Raw genomic sequence first — 18,699 nt, forward strand, 5'->3', positions numbered from 1 at the left:
ATTCATAGGATCATCACTGCGTTTCTTGCTGAAGGTTCTTCTAAACCATTTTCTTAAGCATTTTGCTGAGGTTCTTGAACGGTTTCACCTTTTGCCTTATGGGCACACTATAATCAGCATTGAACTGAAGTACAGAGCTTCAAACCCTAAAGCCCGCATGACTATCTTCTTCCATAGAGAATGGGGACTTTTACACTTCAAGTCCAACAGGACAAATCAACTGTCCTTATCCCTAAAATTGCTACATTTTAAAGACCTTTTCTATGCAGCTTCGGAGATATTCATCGAGGATCTTATCCGAAGAGAATCAAATTATTCCAAAGCTTTGTTTTTGGCCTGGTACATACCGACAAGAAATGTCATGGGACTATTCCCACGCATATCATACTACCACAGATACCATCCACCAGACATTAGATTGGTATAAGTAGAATTAACAATGGAATTTCCCAAACACACATGGCTGAAGATATGTGGCGATTAGATTTAAGATCCTAGGAAGATGTTGATCTTGACCCAGATCACGAACCCATTAGTAAGTGAGGAAACTCATATATTTTATTTGTTTGTTTTGGTCGAAAGGAAACTCATATTTCACGTGACTACTTTAATAAAATCAAAGTCGTAGGCGTTGTTGCGTTATTGAGTCTATACCGAAGCTTTTCAGGTTTCATCATCCTGATAATCTATGTATAACTTTCCTCGCTAGTCTGTGATACGGTTTGTCGGGTACTATGAAGAATGTCCGTATCACCCTCGACCTCCCAGACGTTCCTTCAAACCATTCTCCTTTAGGCCGGGTAACATTCGGAAGACAGAACTACGACTTTGATCTGATGAGATGAGCTTTTGGTAATTATGCACTCCACTCGACACTCCGCCGGCGAGCCTTAAAGACGGAGATCTACGGTATCAATCTCATCTGATTAATAACCGATCCCGCGAAAAGTGAAAGGATTCCCGTGTCGGCATAACATATCTACCTCGAATTCCGAGTACCTTTTCGTCGACCGCCTTTTTTTCTTTTTTCCGTCGTAGATCAACTTAAAACATACGTTTTATTAGCAACTTCGTTAGTCGTTTCGCTGCGCGAGGCGATCCATATCCCTTCGTGCTCGAATCGGATCCACACGTTCTTTCGGAGTCGTTTTCTTTTCTCAAAATCCCCCCCCTTGTTCTTTTCTTCACCTTTTTCTTCCTTTTCCTTTTTGACTTTTTCCCAATAAACGCTCGCACAAAAAAAAAGAAGAAAGAAAGAAATAGCAAAGATGCCGGCGAGGGCGACTGTCCCTCCCCGTGTTGTCGCGTCGACGGGGACGCGCTTTGGGGCGACGGAGGGGGCCCACCACCTGTCGGCCAGATGTCTCGCGTCTCCGGCCAGGGGATACCTGACGACGCGCTCCCCTGCGCGCCACGTCATCGGAGCGGGTCCCAGCGCTACAGTTCCCCACCCACGCGCAGGTCCCTCCCGGCGCACTGGAAACCAAAAGAAGTGAAGGGTGGGACCCACCCGCCAATCATTATCAAGCCTTTGAGGGAGATTTTACGCAAAATTCTAAAAAATAAAAAAGAAAAACGAACAAGAAGTGATTACGCAATAAATCGAGGTTTGCACGGTCGGATATCGGGATATATGACGCAAAAAAAAATTGGGGCTCGTGTAAAAGGAACGAGTGTATTTTTAGATGACCCACGTCTTCTGAATATTCAATGGTTGTAAATGGTTGTAAAGCGCAAGGTCAATTGCTAACGTGACATGTGTTTTTTGTTTATCTTTGATAATAAATTGACATGTGTCGGATGAGGTGAAATAAATAAATAAATAAATATTTGATTTTCAATTTCTTCTTCCTCCATTGCAGAACGCCACCTCTCCGACCACCGTCTCCATTACTTCCAGTTGCGAGCGCTGACGGAGGTGTAGCTTGTGCCGACTGCAAGCAACCCTAGAAGAGGTGGAGATGGTGGCTAGAGGGGTGGTGCTATGTGATGGAGGAACAAAAAGATAAAAATCAAACTTTTATTTTTTATATTCCACCTCAGCCAACATGTGTCAACCTATTATTGGACATGAGTAAAAAACACACGCCACGCTAGCGATTGAGGTGGCGCTTAGCAACCACTAGATATTTTCTCCTTTATGAGGAAGGGAAAAGCGAGAATTTCTCATCTGATGTGCCTTGATTTACTAACTTACGGATATAGGGGGTATTACTTTGAATGAAAGTGGCAATTTGGTAATTTCTTGACTAGATTTAACCAGAGTTACTCGCTTTTAGTTAGACTTGTTAAATGGGTGGCTCGAGTTTTGTTTGGTTTGGGTCGAAATGGTCCGATTCAAATTGACACATTTAATCTGTTTTGATTCGTTTTCATGCAATTCAAATTTAGTGACCCATACTCCACCCAAATCATATTGCTAAAAATATTTACATATTTGACATAATCTAGGAAAATCCATACCCAAATTGAGGTGAGAGCGCTGAGTGAGTAAGCTCGAGATCGAGTGAAGGCGAGAGTTAGTGAAAAGAGAGTCATAGAGATGAGTTGGATCTAAGTAAGTTGAGAACCCATTTAACACCTATATTATTTTGAGCTTTATCATTCTAAATCCATGTATGAGCAATTTACTGAATATAACTAACTCATATAATAATTCGGCCCATCAAATTTAAGTTAAGAAATTAGTTTATAACCTATTTTGACATGTCTACTTTTAGTTAACAAATGAGCGCAGAGCAGAGCCAAACGACAAAACATAATGTATGGAGATATGTTCACAGCTAAAAAAAAAAAGTAGAGATACGTTCTTTATATTGGGGACAAAAATGAGGTATGTTTTTGGTGTTTTTTTCCCCGTTTTCTCTCTTTTTATCTTTACGGAAAAATAAGGCATATTTACATGCTTTAAATAAATTCAAATTTCAAAAAACAAATATGAAAATTTTATAGGTGAATCTCCACATCAATATTTAAGTGGTGTGAAAGTTTCCATTGAAAAAAATAATCAAAGTGCGTGAGCCGCAAGATTTAAATTAAGTAAAAAGGTTAACTAATAGGAGATCAATAAATTACATGAAATCATCAGGGAACATAATTGGACGGATTTTTCTTTTTTTTGGTCGGGAGCCCTGAACGGATTGGATCGAACATAATTTGACCTAAATATCTCCGGTCAATTTGTAATTAACTTGAAAATCTTCAAGAACGTTCACAATAAAAATTAAATTTTCGTTGCACATTAAAAAAATGAAAATTTAGTTTTGTTTACTGCTAACTCGTTTATTTTAGATGTGGTGACAAGATTTATTTAAAAAGTAGTAATTAAACCACGTTTCACATAGTATTGATCGTCTTTTAACGAAGGAGTTGGATATGTATCTAATTTGCAATATTACAAGGTAGATAGACCATGATAATATACAAGTCAGTTAAAACAATGAAAATTTGAGATGGAGTCAAACCTCAATGATGGAATAAAAGAATAAAAGTGCCTCGTTTCTTTTGTAAAGATGATTGTTTTTTTTTCCTAGCTGTAGGCACGAGCTACTTAAAGGGGAATTAGCACAACAACTCATCGTCATGACCTCACCTGAATCTGAGTTCCTTATGATAGGAATCGAATCCACAACCACTAATTGTGAAGTCGAAAGTGAGGGAACGCTTTCACGACTGGGTTAATTGTAGGGTGGGTCTATAAAGATAATTGCTATTTAGGCAAGCCGTGGAAAATCAATTACTTTTTTGATAAGAAAATCAATTACAATTCCATATGCATAGATGAGACTTTGAGTGGACGAGACTTTGTTTTCAAAGTAGATTCCTCAAGAAAATAATTCCCAAAATATAACTCCCCCAAAACAATTTTGCAAATTAGACTTCTCCATGTCACATTATGCTTAAAGATTTCCTAATCATCGCCCCCTCATCCTAGTCAAGTTTTTTTTTATCTCTCTCCTTAAATTAAAAATTTTCAACATTTTCCACAACTTTTTATTTTTCCAGTGCAATATTTAGAAATACCAAGCCAAAAGGATCTCCACAATCGAATAATTTATTCAGTGATGTATGTTCCTTTGTATTTCATTTTTTGCTGAACTTGTTATTTTCGGGTTGACATCCTTTCATTCTTAGCTTTTTAGTGAAGATTATCATTTATCTGCTTAGAGTTGTTTTTCATCAATGATTTAATATTATGAACCAAATATATTTTAATATCATTACTTCGACCAATTATTTTGTGCATCGTAACCATTTTTGTACTTTTTTCCAAGTACAATTGTTAACATTTTTCCTGTATAAAAGTTACATATAAAATAAGTTATATTTTTCTTTTTTTTCTTTTTTAAATTTTATTGTAATCGTTCAATTAAGTGGATTGATATTTCAAATGCAATTTTGCTGAATAAATACTTAAAAGTGGAAAATTTTCTTTCATTCGATAAGATGTAGTATTAGTTACTTAATCTTGAAATTCTAGTCTAATAGCAAAAAAATGGATTTATTTAAACTAACTTTCAATATACATTTGCCTTTGGCCATTTATAAATTCAAAAATTAATAGCAAAATAATTTTTCACATAAAATTGTGAAATGTATTATAAAATACTTTTCTATCCATATTTTGAGTTCAAAGCCAATAAGAGAATAAATTTGTGGAATAACAAATCAATAAATCCAAACTTGATTGAAGGTTTGCAACTCTTGCTTCGGAATTAATTATTTATAGTAGGTTAATTAAAAAAAGAACAAAGGTAAAAGTGACTAAGATGAACGGGCAATGATTAGGCAGTCTTTAGGCACAGTGTGGCACGAAGAAATCTAGTTTGACAAATAATTTTGGGAGATCTAAATTGTGAATACTTTCATAGGGATCTATTTTGCGAAAAAAAAAGTCTAAAAATGAACTAATTATAAAATTTTGACAAAAAAAACTAATTATAAAATCACTATAAGTTTACACGTGTCATTGATCTAACGTCACTTTCGGAAGTAATTTTTGCACATCATCTTATCTCCATTGAAATTTACTATTAATAGGTTGCATTTGTCATCGTCAATTATAATAAGATGTAAGAGTGATTAGTTTCTAGTTCAGTCTGGGTTCACCTGGAAACTGGGAATTGGGTTCCGGACCACCTGATCTAGGAACCGGACCGGTTCTTGGGCAGTCTAACGGAACCGGTCAACGTCCGAGTGAAAGTGGCCACGGATCTCCACCAGATAACTAGTGATTGGCGAAGAGCGAATTGGTGATTGAATGACCAGCAACAAATCCCCTGTAATAAGAGTAGATTCGGGAGGGAAGTGGCATAAGGTGCATCGAATTGCAATGTCTCAGAGCAGTGGAAGCCATTGAAATTGGCGCGGAGAGAGAGAGAGAGAGAGAGAGAGAGAGAGAGAGAGAGAGAGAGAGAGAGAGAGAGAGAGAGAGAGAGAGAGAGGGGTTTTAGTTGGGGGCTTGCTCTTGCTTCTCGTTTGCTTTGCCTTGCTACTTCGAAGGGTTTAAGGAGAAGAGAGAAAGAGGAGATCTAGCAAGTTTGTCCTGAAATTACAGAATAGTAGTAAATGTGGAGGGTGGAGACTCCATGGAGATGAAGAAGATGAAGAAGAGATGTTTAATTTGATTTCTCTATGAAAAAATCAATTCGGTCCAACCAGTCCGGGCGATTCAGTTTTCATCTTGAAACCGGGAATCGGATTGCCCGTCATCAATTTCAATTTTATGGAACTGAAAATCGGACCAGCGCCTCTGGGAACCGTCCAGAATTGGCCTGTCCGAATCGAGCAGGGCAATTATCAAATTTCGATTCTCATAGAAGTTAATTGCAAAATGTGAAGTCTATGATCTACTTTTTATGATTTTTGTCCCCACAATATCTCGAGTCAAATGGCAAAGAAAGATCAAATACAAAAGCGAATATATACAAATTTCACGATAAAAATATGGAAAACTTTTAGTTAATCTGAAATGATTGGACAACTAGTCATCTCTAATTTAGGAGGGATTTCGAGCTTACCACGCGACGCAAAAAGGGTCTCATCGGGCGTGCGATTGCATTTACGGTCCGACAAATCACCCTAAACAACAATCGACGGATACAACCGACATTGCTCGATAGACCCGATCACGGCCTCGGCGGTGTTCGAGCCGATGCAGCCCGGATACAGAAATCGGGTCGTGGTTCGGGGCAAGCAATTTCCTTCTCGGACCTTAGGCTCTGTCACCCCTACCGTAGGGCCACGTAGGCCTGGTCCAGAAATATTTTTTTTTAGTATATATCGTGTGGACAAGATTGGACAAAGGGGGAAAAAAACAAGAGAGGAAGGAACGCAACAAAAAATCAACTGGTCTTCCTCACTCACAAAGTCACACACACACACGCTCTCTCTCTCTCTCTAGACCAGACCCCTCTCTCTCTCTAGACACGCAGAGAAATGAGCCAGTGCGTTCCGGACTGGGATCTGGACGACTCCGGCAACAACCATCCCACTCCTCCCAGGCTCTCTCTCCGCTCTCGCTCCTTCAATATCAGCACTCCCGATGTTCCCATGTATGATCAAAATGTCGACAAGCTTGTGGATATTCTTTTTGGGTTCTTCTTCTTCTTCTTCTTCTTCTTCGTTTTGCGTGATTTTGATGGGGTTGATTCGTGTCTTTGCTACGCCGGCAGGTCGAACTACGAGGTCGCCGAGCTGACGTGGGAGAACGGCCAGCTCGCCATGCACGGCCTCGGGCCCCCGCGCCCCACCGCCAAGCCCCTCCCCACCTCCTCCGCTTCGCGCTCCAAGTACGCGTGGGTGGACAAGCCACGCGCCGCCGCCAACAACGCCTCCTCCGCGGCCGGCGGCGGCGGCGGTGCCGGCACGGGCACCCTCGAGTGCATCGTCAACCAGGCCGCCGCCCTCCCCCGCCGGAAGCTGCCCTTCGACGCTGCCGCGGCGGTGGCGGCGGGCGACCTCGTCCCGTGGTTCGACCACTCCCGCGGCTCTTCCGCGGCGGCCTCCGCCACCATGACGATGGACGCGCTCGTCCCCTGCGCCGGCTCGGCCGACGACCGGACCACCGCCAGCTTCGTCGACTCCGCGCCCCCGGCGGCGGCGGCGGCGGCGGCGGCGTCGTGGGTTGCTCCACGCGCGTGGGGTCGTGCAGCGGGGCGGCGGCGGGGCCGGCGCAGGAGGAGGACGCGCCGGCGGCGAGGAAGCGCGCGAAGGGGTCGCGCGCGGCGGCGGCGGCGGAGTGGAGCGGGATGGACCAGAGCGTGAGCGTGAGCGGGAGCGCGACGTTCGGGAGGGACGTCGGGGCCGGGATGACATCGACGTCCCTGGGGTCGCCGGAGAACACCAGCTCCGGAAAGGGCTGCGGGAGGGCCACGGCGGCGGCGGCCGAGGACCACGACTCCGTTTGTCACAGCAGGCCTCCGGTGAGGGAACACGCCGTAATTATTTAAATTAACCAATTTAATTAGATTATAATATTTTATTACCTGTTTTTTGTGGAGTTGAGATTTTAACCGGTGCTTAATATCTTACGCACATTAATCATTGAAGCTGTCCCGACAAGTTTCTTGATAAATAAAACTTTTTATTTTTTTAAATATCTTTCTTTCTTTATTATTATTATTTTCAATTTTAATTATTAAAAATGGGTTTTCTTTTGGCATTGTGCAGAGGGAGGGAGGTGACGACGGCGACGGCAAGAAGCGCAGCGGGAAGTCTTCGGTCTCCACCAAAAGGAGTCGAGCCGCCGCCATTCACAACCAATCTGAACGAGTGCGATCTCTCTCCGCCTCTTTTCATATACCCAAAATGGAAAAAAATATATATATATATATATAAATATGTCAATTTCTTTTTAAAAATCACGAAATTATTTTACATAATCTTGCAAGACTTTGGAAAGATTCATACATTATAATGATGCTTGTTTTATAGAGTCGAAGTACACACACAACATATTGAATGAATCATTCAAGAAAAGCAGAAGTTATTGCCCGTGTTCTTGGCAAAGCTGATGCGTCCTTGTTGAAAACGTCGGCTCTTTACTAATAGAAGAAGTACGATTTTTATCGGTTGTGTCTATCGCGGGCGGAGTGCAGTCTCGTGATCTGATCTTATGCGATGCCGATGCAGAAAAGGAGAGATAAGATAAACCAGAGGATGAAGACGCTGCAGAAGCTGGTCCCTAATTCTAGCAAGGTATATCGAGAAATCCCTCCTCCCATTTAATTAATTTATTTTCGGGGTTTTCAGATCTTAGATTTTCGGCGGAATTTTATTTTCGCAAAAAAATTAAAGCAACTGCCAGGACATTTCTGTCATGGAAAAAGAAGTATTATATAATATTCTTTTTATATGAAACTCTCTCTCTCCACCAAGCTTTTTGCAGAGGCCCTTTAATGCTTATCCAAATAATACGACTCATAGAATTCTACTTTTTCCCAAAATTTCTAAGAAAAGTAGGGGTAATAATTACTTGAACGCTTTTTTTTTTTATTGACTAGGTATTGCAATGCAATTTTTAATTTTCCGGATAGTACTCTTTTTTTTTTATCAGAAGTTTTTTTTTTTTTTTCCGGATGGTACTTGAACATGCATGGAAGAGTGAGTTCCAGGGTCGTGCAGAACAGGAACTTTTTATACAAAACGGTATCGTGATGAACAACGTGGTCCATATTAAGCTTTTCTAGGCACGATTGTCTCTGCGTTAATCTCTCACGGAGAGAGAGAGAGAGAGAGAGAGAGAGAGAGAGAGATAGGGCCTACGAAGGAAAAGTTTGATGTTGGAGCAGGAACTTGTCCCCGTATCAAATCAAGAACTTTGTCTCCATATCAAATCATCATCCCTTCTTTGTCTACTTGTACCCATGCAAAGATGAGTCTTGTGGACTAGGATCATCTCTCTCTCCCTCTCCCTCTCCCTCTCCCTCGCTGTCTCTATCTCTCTCTCTGTCTCTCGTCTATGAAATGAGGCCACACGTTCTCCTTCAGAGCATTTACTCCTTTTGGTACCCACATTCTCATGATTGGTCCTGTGATAGAATTGAACAGAAAGAGTAATAATGTGCCGATATTCTAGTCCTTCTTTCCACTTTGGAAGATGGTTCATTACCCTGACTTCAACTAGGCTCGCTTTGGAATCATTCACGACTTTGTAGGACTGTGATGGAGCCGACATGAAAACCTGAACTTCGATGTTTTGCTTTAGGGACACTATCTTATTCTGCTGATGAAAATTTCACGAATACTCTGCGTCTTGATGTGGTGCATGGTGTTATGAAAAGGGTGTGTTGAGCTGTCTTGCGAGTTCCATCTGAGGCGTTCACTTAGTGGGAACGGATATGATGAACTCATTCAGCAGCACTAGAACGTTAGCTGAGGGTTTTCTTGGCTTTGAATACTATGCATCTTGATGTGGCGCATGGTGTTATCAAAAGGATGTGTTGAGCTGTATTGTGAGTTCCATCTGAGGCTTTCACTTAGTGTGAATGGATATGATGAACTCATTCAGCAGCACTAGAACGTTAGCTGAGGGTTTTCTTGGTTTGATCATCAGACGGACAAAGCCTCGGTGCTGGACGAGGTGATCGAGTATCTGAAACAACTCCAGGCACAAGTTCAGATGGTGAACAGGATGAACATGCAGCCAATGATGATGCCGATGGCGATGCAGCAGCAGCTTCAGATGTCGATGATGGGCCAGATGGGGATGGGGTTGGGGATGGTGGGCATGGGGATGCCCGGGATGGGCATGATGGACATGAACGCCCTCGGCCGCTCCAACCTTGCCAGCATCCCTCCCGTCATCCACCCTGCCGCTGCCGCCGCCGCCGCCGCCTTCATGCCCATCAGTTCTTGGGACGGTGACCGGGTACCCGCCGCGGCTCCAATGGTCATGCCCGACCCGCTGTCCCCGTTCCTTGCTTCCCAGTCTCAGGTACCATAAGTTACCACTGGAGAAAGCACTAGTTTTAATCAAAAACTGACGAACATTCTCTTTTGGGGCAAGAAAAATTTAAAAGAACGTTTATTTTGTTAAATCTTACTAAATGAACCATGCTTCATAGAGAATTGCCACATGGAAAAAACTATAGTTTATTCATAGCATATGCTAATGTTAATTAACTCTTAACCTATGGACGCGTGCATTTAATGTGGCATCGTTGCTGAAAATTTCTGGAGGTTAACTGTAGTTGGCTGACTTTTGGGTAGGTGGAAGATAGCATATCATCTCATTAATGGACCGACAATTATTATTTGGAAGCTTTGGAACATAGAGATCGTCCGTGCATATTTCTTTAGATATAGTTGAAAACACTAATCAAGTTAATGAGACAGACAAGACGTGAGATATGACGTGTGAAAATGAAATGATAGTGCATATCATTGCGCGCTTTTCTATGTAAAAGATTCATTTAACATATTCTAAAGAAGCTACTAATAAACTAAGTAGAAGTTTATACTGCGAAAATAAAGCGTTCTTTGTTACGTATACTTGACAAGTTTTCCGAAGATACTATCTTCAAAAGATCAAATCATTATACGTAGGTACAGATAAACGAACTTGCAACGATTGTGATTTTTTTACAAACTAAACTCGTATAGATTGTGATCCTTTATACCCTACGAACTATGATAAATATTGATGTGAATAATTTAATTTTTTTTACCTAGCAAATTGTGTGATTATAGTTGCTAAATTTTGCCAAACTGGACATTTATTTGCAGCCTATGACGTTGGATGCCTACAGCAGAATGGCGGCCATGTTCCAGCAGATGCGTCAACCACCAGCTTCCAGTTCCAAGAACTGAACTAAATTTCGAGAGCAAGTTGCTTTTTTTTTGACATGGTCTTGGAGGCAAGCGAGTGTTGTGACTTTTTTTTTTCTAAGTCTAGTATACTGTTGAAGCACGTGAGATGATTTTAGTTCAATAGATAGGGATTCGGTATTCGGTCTTTCTTTTTGTACTTTCGTGTACCCAGCTAGATGGAAGATTCTTTATGTGTGTGTGTATATATCTATATATTTGAGGAATATATATATATGTATTTAAATGTGGACCCTTCCCTTTTGTTAATTAATTCGATTTTTGTCTGGGATGATGGTTCATATTTTAACATATTAAAGAGTGTATTTGTTTCACAGAAAACCCAATTTAATTAATTCCAAGGATCTTCCCAAATCTTAAGTGTTGGCTATATCTACTATATGTATATGATAATGAATCTATAAACTGGAGTGGAGTTCTAACCAATTAATTCAGGTAAACCTAGATTGATGTGATACTTAAGCCCTCAAGTAGTGTACGAGAAGTTAAACTACCTAAGTGACCGTGTAAGGGAACTGGTATGATAAAACCTAGAGATCTTAGGTTCGGGGTTCGGTTATGTGTGGGGAAAAGTGCCAAAAAAGTCCTAAACCTTTTGCATTGGTGCCAATTTATCCTAAACTTTTTTTTGTATCAATTCAGTCCTAAACCTTTTGCATTTGTGCCAATTCAGTCTTAAACCTTTTTTGTCTTTGTGCCAATTTAGTTCTTCCGATCAATTTTGGCCGGATTTTGCTGACTTGGACGCCGGCCGGTCACCGGCGCTGACGTGGACAACTTTAATATTTTTTTGAATTTTTATTTATTTATTTATTTTCCCTCCCCTCCCTCCTTCCTCCAGCCAGTTGCCGCACCGGCGACCAGCCAAAGGCCAGAGGCCGGCGCCCCCATGGGTGAGGTTGGGCCTTACCCAGCCAGAGGCTGCCCTTGCCAGTAGCCCGCGAGGTCGACCTCGCCGGCCTCTAGCCGGTCGCTGGTCCGGCGACTGGCTAGAGGAAAGAGGGAGGGGAGGGGGAAAAAAATAAAATAATTCAAAAAAAATATTAAAATGTTATTAAAGTTATCCACGTCAGCGTCGGTGATCGGCCGCCGGTCGGTCGGCGTCCACGTCAGCAAAATCGGGCCAAAATTGGTCGAAAGGACTCAATTGGTACAAAAACAAAAGGTTTAGGACTAAATTGGCACAAATAGAAAAAGTTTAGGACTGAATTGGCATCATAAAAAGGTTTAGGACTGAATTGGCATCAATGCAAAAGGTTTCGGACTGAATTTGCACCATAAAAAGGTTGAGGACTAAATTGGCACTAATACAAAAGGTTTAGGACTTCTTTAGTACTTTTCCCGTTATGTGTGAGACAAATTAGCATTCCAGATGCTCTTTCGATATGATAGCCCTATTTTTTTTTTTGTTAAGTCTAAGTTATTTGTCAATTAATTTCCTAAGTATTCAGGATGTTTTGATTAATATTTAAAATGTTGCCACTACATTTATTCAGTAACGTTATTGGTTAAAGAAAACGTTCTTCGTAAGTAGTGGTGTAACTCCATTTGTGTGTAAAAATATGTATGCAAAATTCATTATGACGTGTAAGCACATGCATCGCGCAATGTGGGATTCAAACATAATGATTAAGATGGCATATCATGATGATATTTACATGTGACATGACATATGACAAATTTAAATGCAAACATGACGGAAAATCGTATGATATGATAACATGCACATGCATCATGACATGATAAATTTTTATCGAGACGTGATAAGGGATTGACATGACATGACAAAACCAAAAAGCACGACGAGAGAATGACATGGCGGGACAATAATTACATAAAACATGACATGTCAATTAATAACAATACAATTAATTCGCACCGATGGCAAGACCATATTAGATACAAAATACTCTTAAATACAAGTGCACTTTACCTCTTAAATCTTTTAGAGTAGTCAAGAAAATCCTAGACAAAAGAAGAATCATATCACCTTGGCCTCCTTCTCGGCCGGTCATGCCTGGAGAACCTTCCGTCTGAGCGTCGAGACAAGGGTGAGGACGGTGGCGGCACGGTGGAATAATGAACCGAGGTCCAACGGCGACAAATGGGAGGTCATGTGGCAAGACAGAAGGGCGGGAAACCGGCCGGGGTTGGGTTTGACTTTTCTTCTCCCTACATCACTTTTTACGCGCCTCATGTTTACAACTTGGCTACTCTTAAGTACGTAAACGACAATTGGTAACCAGCAAATTTCTAGAATGGAGAAAAACAAGACCCTTAATTAGGGTTTGGCCCGTAGTTTCTACGGATGGTTTATGGCAAATTATTTAGGGTTTCCATCCCGCACGTGTATTAGGACGGATGATGACCCCATTATTGGGTGATGATTAAGCTCGAGAAATTATATCGTGCAACAACACTTTTAATGTCGAGCACATTAATCGTTGTACAGCCTCAGCAGACATCGAACGTGCAAATGTATGCAAAAGCACAAGCACGTCGATGATTGGATCCTCAGCTGTCGACTTGGTCCAAGCGAAACCGGACGTTCCTCCCCCAAGACATTTTCATGCTATCTAACTTTTGATAGGTCATACATTATTTACGATATCTTCCTCTTGATATGACATTTATGACTTGCATGATGCAACCCCAGAATTTGATGTCCAATGTTCATTATCTCTTCACGGGAACATAGGGAAAATTATTAAAAGTGTCCTAAACCTACTATGATTATGCTAATTCAGTCATAATTTTTTTTTATCAATTGAATCCTAAACCTTTAACATTTATATTAATTCAGTACATCCGGCCAACTTTGATCGATCGGTGTTGACGTGGACATTTATTTTAATATATTCTTTCAAATTATTTATTATCTATTTATTTTCTTTTTCCTTTTTTTGCCTTTTTCCCTTCCTTCTTCCTCTAGCCGGTCCCCGAACCTCGACGACCGGTCGAGGTGAGGGCCAGCAAGGTCAGCCTCGCTAGTGGCCAGCCTCGCCGATCCTCGCCTCTAGCCGGTCGCCAAGATTTGGCGACTAGCCGAAGGAAGAAGGAAAAAAATAAAAAGAAAATAAAAATTCAAAAAATATTAAAATATTATAAAAATATTTACGTCGACACCGACCGCGCCATGTAAGACGGCCGGTGTCCACGTAAGTGCCGGCTCACTAAAATTGGCCGGATGGACTAAATTGGAACAAATGCAATAGGTTTAGGACTCAATTAGCAAAAAAAAATGCTTATGCTTGAATTGACACAATTAAAATAGATTTATGACTTTTTTGGTAATTCTGCTTGTGATCATATGTTGCAATAAATACTAGGGGTCACCATCACATGTAAATAAGGATGATTACTCCTAAAATGCCGCCATTTGGACTCATAATCTTGTTTTTTAAATGTTTAATATCAAACTTCTTATCATGATCAAATTAGCTAATTAATTAATTAATCAATTGGTTAATTGTTTATCTTTCTTAAGAATTTACCTTTGCTTATGTGCAACTTACCCAAAATAAATAAGGACAAAAAGTGCCGGTGCATAGAATGGCCAAAAAATTATTTGATCAACGGTATCATGTTAACGAGTATATTTGAAAGCCTAATTATACATATCTAAAATCTTCCAGGATCATGTTAACGAGTATCTTTGAAAGCCTAATTATACATATTTAAAATCTTCCAAATTTCAAAGAGGTGATGATATAGCATGACAACATTCGAATGCCCAAAATTTATCTAATTAGTTGCTTGGGGCCGGCTGACAAAATTCTTTAAGTTTGTGCATCCATCTGTTTGATTTTCATCCATCAGTTTCTCCACTTTATTTAATGAAGCTCCCTTTGCAACATAATGGATTTTTATCCATCAGGGTTATTTTCGGATTTTCTCCTATCACCTAGGGTTTATACATTATTTATTTAATATTTTCAATGTTTCAGATAATTTTTATCACTATTTTAGACATACAAAAAAAGAGAGAGTTCTCCCTGGAATTTCGCCCCAAAACAAACACCGGCATGAGCGCGTGTTTGCGGATTGAATTGTTTGTGTTTATCTATCTTGTTTGCTAGGACCGACAATTCGTGTTGTGCCGTGTGGAAACAGAGGCATAACATGACATGGCAATTTGAACACAACGGGTATAATGAACGTGTTAAACTGTCTCGGCAAGCCTAACCAAGCATGTTACATAATACAACATCGATAACACGATTATCAAGCATGTTACCATGTTTGGTGTCATCACGACATGATAATTAACCTGTTTACAACGATAAATACATGAAGCACATTTCTGCACAACACCAGTGTTAACTCGTTTAACGAGCTTCAACATGCTTTTACGCAAATTGAGTAATTTCACTTTGCATTAAATCTAAGGTGTATTATGAGTTTGTGTTTTTTTTCGCATGCTTTTTCATCCCTGAAGATGATTTTGTTTATTACTTTAAAATTTTCAAGCTATATTACAAAGAAAGGAATAGAAAATTCTTCAACTACAATTTAAGGATATATTTTAATATGTGGAAAATAATCGAGCATTAACATCTAAATCGACTTAAAAACTAAAAAAAAACTAATTTTGGATACCAAAAGTCGACGCAATTCAAAAGCAACGAAAATAAAATTAGTCGCTATTGCTCATACAAACAGCGATGAAATTTTACTTTCATCGCCAAAGGGCTGATCTGGTATACTAATGCGAGAAAATTAAAATTTCGTCACGCTTGATTGGATTAATTGCGACGAAATACTAGTTCCGTCGCGTTTGGTAAGTTCCCAGTCATATCAAAGGTGAAGAAAATCACATTTTGTTGCGGTTGCTCAATGGGACGGCACCGGATTTTTTTATTTCGTCGCCTGTGATCAATGCAAAAGCGAAGAAAATAAAATGTTGATGCTATTGCATTGGACTGATATGGTATACTTGGCGACGGAATTAAAGGTCCGTCATCGTTGCACTGAGCAACATCGATGAGGTTTTACTTTCCTCACCAAAGACGGGAAAAGTGCAAAAAAAAAGAGTCTTAAATCTATTATATTTGTGCCAAGTTTGTCTCAAACCTTTTAATTGGACCAATTTAGCCCTAAACATTTTCACATTGGTACCAATTCAATCCACCCGGCCAATTTAGATCGAAAATCACTGACATTGACGCCGGTCATCCTATGTGGCACGGTTGGCGTTGACGTGGACATTTTAAATAATATTTTGAATTTTTAAATAATTTTTTGGTTTTATTTTGTTTCTTTTTTTCTTATCTTTTCTTTTTTTTCCCTTTCATTTTGACTGGCGAGGCCGCGAAGGCCCCCGCTAGATCTGGGCGAGGGCTTGCTAGCCCTAGTTGGCAAAAATGAAGGAAAAAAGAGAAAAGACAAGAAAAAAAACAAAAAAAAATTGTAAAGAAATCGAAAAATTATTAAAATACTATTAAAAATGTTCACGTCAGTGCGGGCATTGCCACGTAGGATGGTTGGTGTCCACGTCAGCGATTTCCGGCCTAAATTGGCCGGATGGATTGAATTGGTATCAGTGTGAAAAGATTTAGGAGTAAATTGATCCAATTGAAAAATTCATATCTGAATCAGCATCAATGCTTTAGGTTGAGGACTATTTTGGTACCCCCAAAGACTGATATGGTATACTCTAATGCAACAAAACTTAATTTCGTCGCGCTTGATTTGATCAAAGGCGACGAAACAACAGTTCTGACGCGTCTGATGAGTCCTCGGTCTCATCAAAGGCAATGAAAATAACATTTGTTTTGGCTGTTGCTCCCTGCAACACCGACGAACTTTTTGGTTTAGTCGCCATCGATCAATGCAACGGCGACGAACTATTGAATTTGTCGTCGTCGATCAATGTAACAACTCGAAATAAAAATTTGTCGTCTTGGGTCAGTTGTAGCCCGCTGTAATGTGACGAAAATGATATTTCGGCCAGCCATTGCCAAGTGGCTGATGAAGTTCGTTGGCCTCAAGTGAGAGCAACCCTCGCTAGGTCCTGCGATGACCTCCCTAGCTTGATTAGGGCGGCCATTGCCCAAGGCCGACGAGGGCATCGGGCCCGACGATAGCCAATGGAGAGAAAAAGGAAAAAAAGAAAGAAAGTCAAAAAATAAAAAAAAATTAAAAACTATTCACGCCAGAACCGATTGTGCCATGTAGGACGGTCGGCATTGACTAAACCGCTAATGGCCGCCGTGTCATCTAGGGCGGCCATTGTCTAAGGCTGACAAGGGCATTAAGGCCCAACAATAGCCGGTGGAGGGAAAAAGGAAAAAAAGAAAAAATAATAATAAAAAGAAAAAGGAAAACAAGAAAAAATTCAGAAAATAAAAGATTACAAAAATTGTCCATGTTAGCGTCGGTTGTGCTATGTATGACGGCTGGCATTGACTAGACCGCTGACGGTCGCCGCAATCATCTAGGGTGGTCGTTGCCTAAGGCCATTGAGGGCGTCGAGGCCTGACAATAGCCGGTGGAGAGAAAAAGAAAAATGAAAAAGAAAATGAAAAAAAGGAAAGAAAATGAAATTTTTTTAGGAAATTAACAAATTACATAAATTGTCCACGTCAGTATCGGCCCGTGTATCGTAGGACGGCTGGCGCTGACTAAATCGTCACTCCAGTGATTTTGGACCAAAATTAGCCGAAATGACCAAATTAGCAAATCGTTAAAAAGTTTAGGACTAAATTGGTCAAACTGAAATATTTATGACTGAATTGGCACAAATGCAATAGATTTATGACTTTTTTAGTAATTTCCCCTTAAATTAAGTAAATCTAATGCTCAAATCAATTTTTTGGGCTATTATTTCATTTTGGGAGGACAATTAGGATTTGCGTTGAACATAAATACATATATTCAGCTCAATTGTATCTGTAAACCTCTTTGTTTGTTAAATTGTTCTTTGATTTGCTTAAGTTTTGTCGAGACATCCATGCTTAGATAATTTGCGTCATAATTGGGTTCAATCAATAATACTGAGTCCCAAAAAGAATACTAACGACCATATGTACAAAATCTATATAATTTTTTTCAAAAAAAATTGGTAGTCACACGACCTTGTTCATGCTCAGGTCTTGGAGACAAGCAATACTAAAATATATTTATAGGGATAATGACACAAATGGTTCATGAACTTTAATTTAATGTGTAATATGGTCGTTGAATTTAATTTGCTCAATGTGATCCCTGAACTTTAATCCAATATGCGATGCGGTAACTGAACTTTTGGTAAATATTCAATATAGTCCCTAAACTATATGAAAATATTCAATGCCGTTCCTCTATTGATTCAAAATTAGTGATAATATTGAACATTTTCATATAATTCATAAACTAAATTGAACCTGTACCAAAAGTTAAAGAACTATATTGAACAAATTAAAAGTTTAGGGACTACTTTGCACATTGGGGCAAAGTTCATGAACTATTTGTGTCATTTTTCCTACAGATATATAAATCTTATATAAATATTGGAAACAAATGCATTATTATATATGGTACATTTTTTTACCTCTCCTGCTCTAAATAGAGCTGCGAATAGAAGTAACGTCGATTTTTAATGCTTAATATATACTTTTAGCTTTTGGAATTTGGATTTTATTCGACCTCCGAAGTCTTAAATGAAGAAAATTGTATAAATTTTAGAAGCTTTTATAATTTGCCGAGAATCAATTATAATATCTATTTTAAGTTAAATCCATTATTCATTTAGGTCATGCTTGTTTACATTTTGAAAAATAAGCAAAAAGCCTTTCGTTTTGCTTCCCATCCAAAATTAGAATCATTATTTAAATTTTAGAAAATTATCGATAGAATTATATATAAATATACGTATCAAAACTGGAGTGT

General features: G+C 39.6%; 1 protein-coding gene across 1 annotated transcript; it reads left to right on the forward strand.

The window, feature by feature from the left end:
* The first annotated feature begins 6,412 nt into the window (after positions 1–6,412).
* Positions 6,413–11,038, forward strand: LOC115687142 (transcription factor UNE10). The gene is given in 7 exon segments (XM_056318514.1): positions 6,413–6,554; positions 6,675–7,090; positions 7,093–7,424; positions 7,672–7,773; positions 8,134–8,199; positions 9,557–9,937; positions 10,729–11,038. Coding segments are annotated over 7 exon segments (1,497 nt in total). The 5' UTR covers positions 6,413–6,438; the 3' UTR covers positions 10,813–11,038.
* The last annotated feature ends 7,661 nt before the right edge of the window (positions 11,039–18,699 follow it).

Source organism: Syzygium oleosum, unplaced genomic scaffold, assembly GCF_021117445.2.
Source record: "Syzygium oleosum isolate NSW1041296 unplaced genomic scaffold, Sole_v2.1 Sole_v2.15, whole genome shotgun sequence".
NCBI lineage: Eukaryota > Viridiplantae > Streptophyta > Magnoliopsida > Myrtales > Myrtaceae > Syzygium > Syzygium oleosum.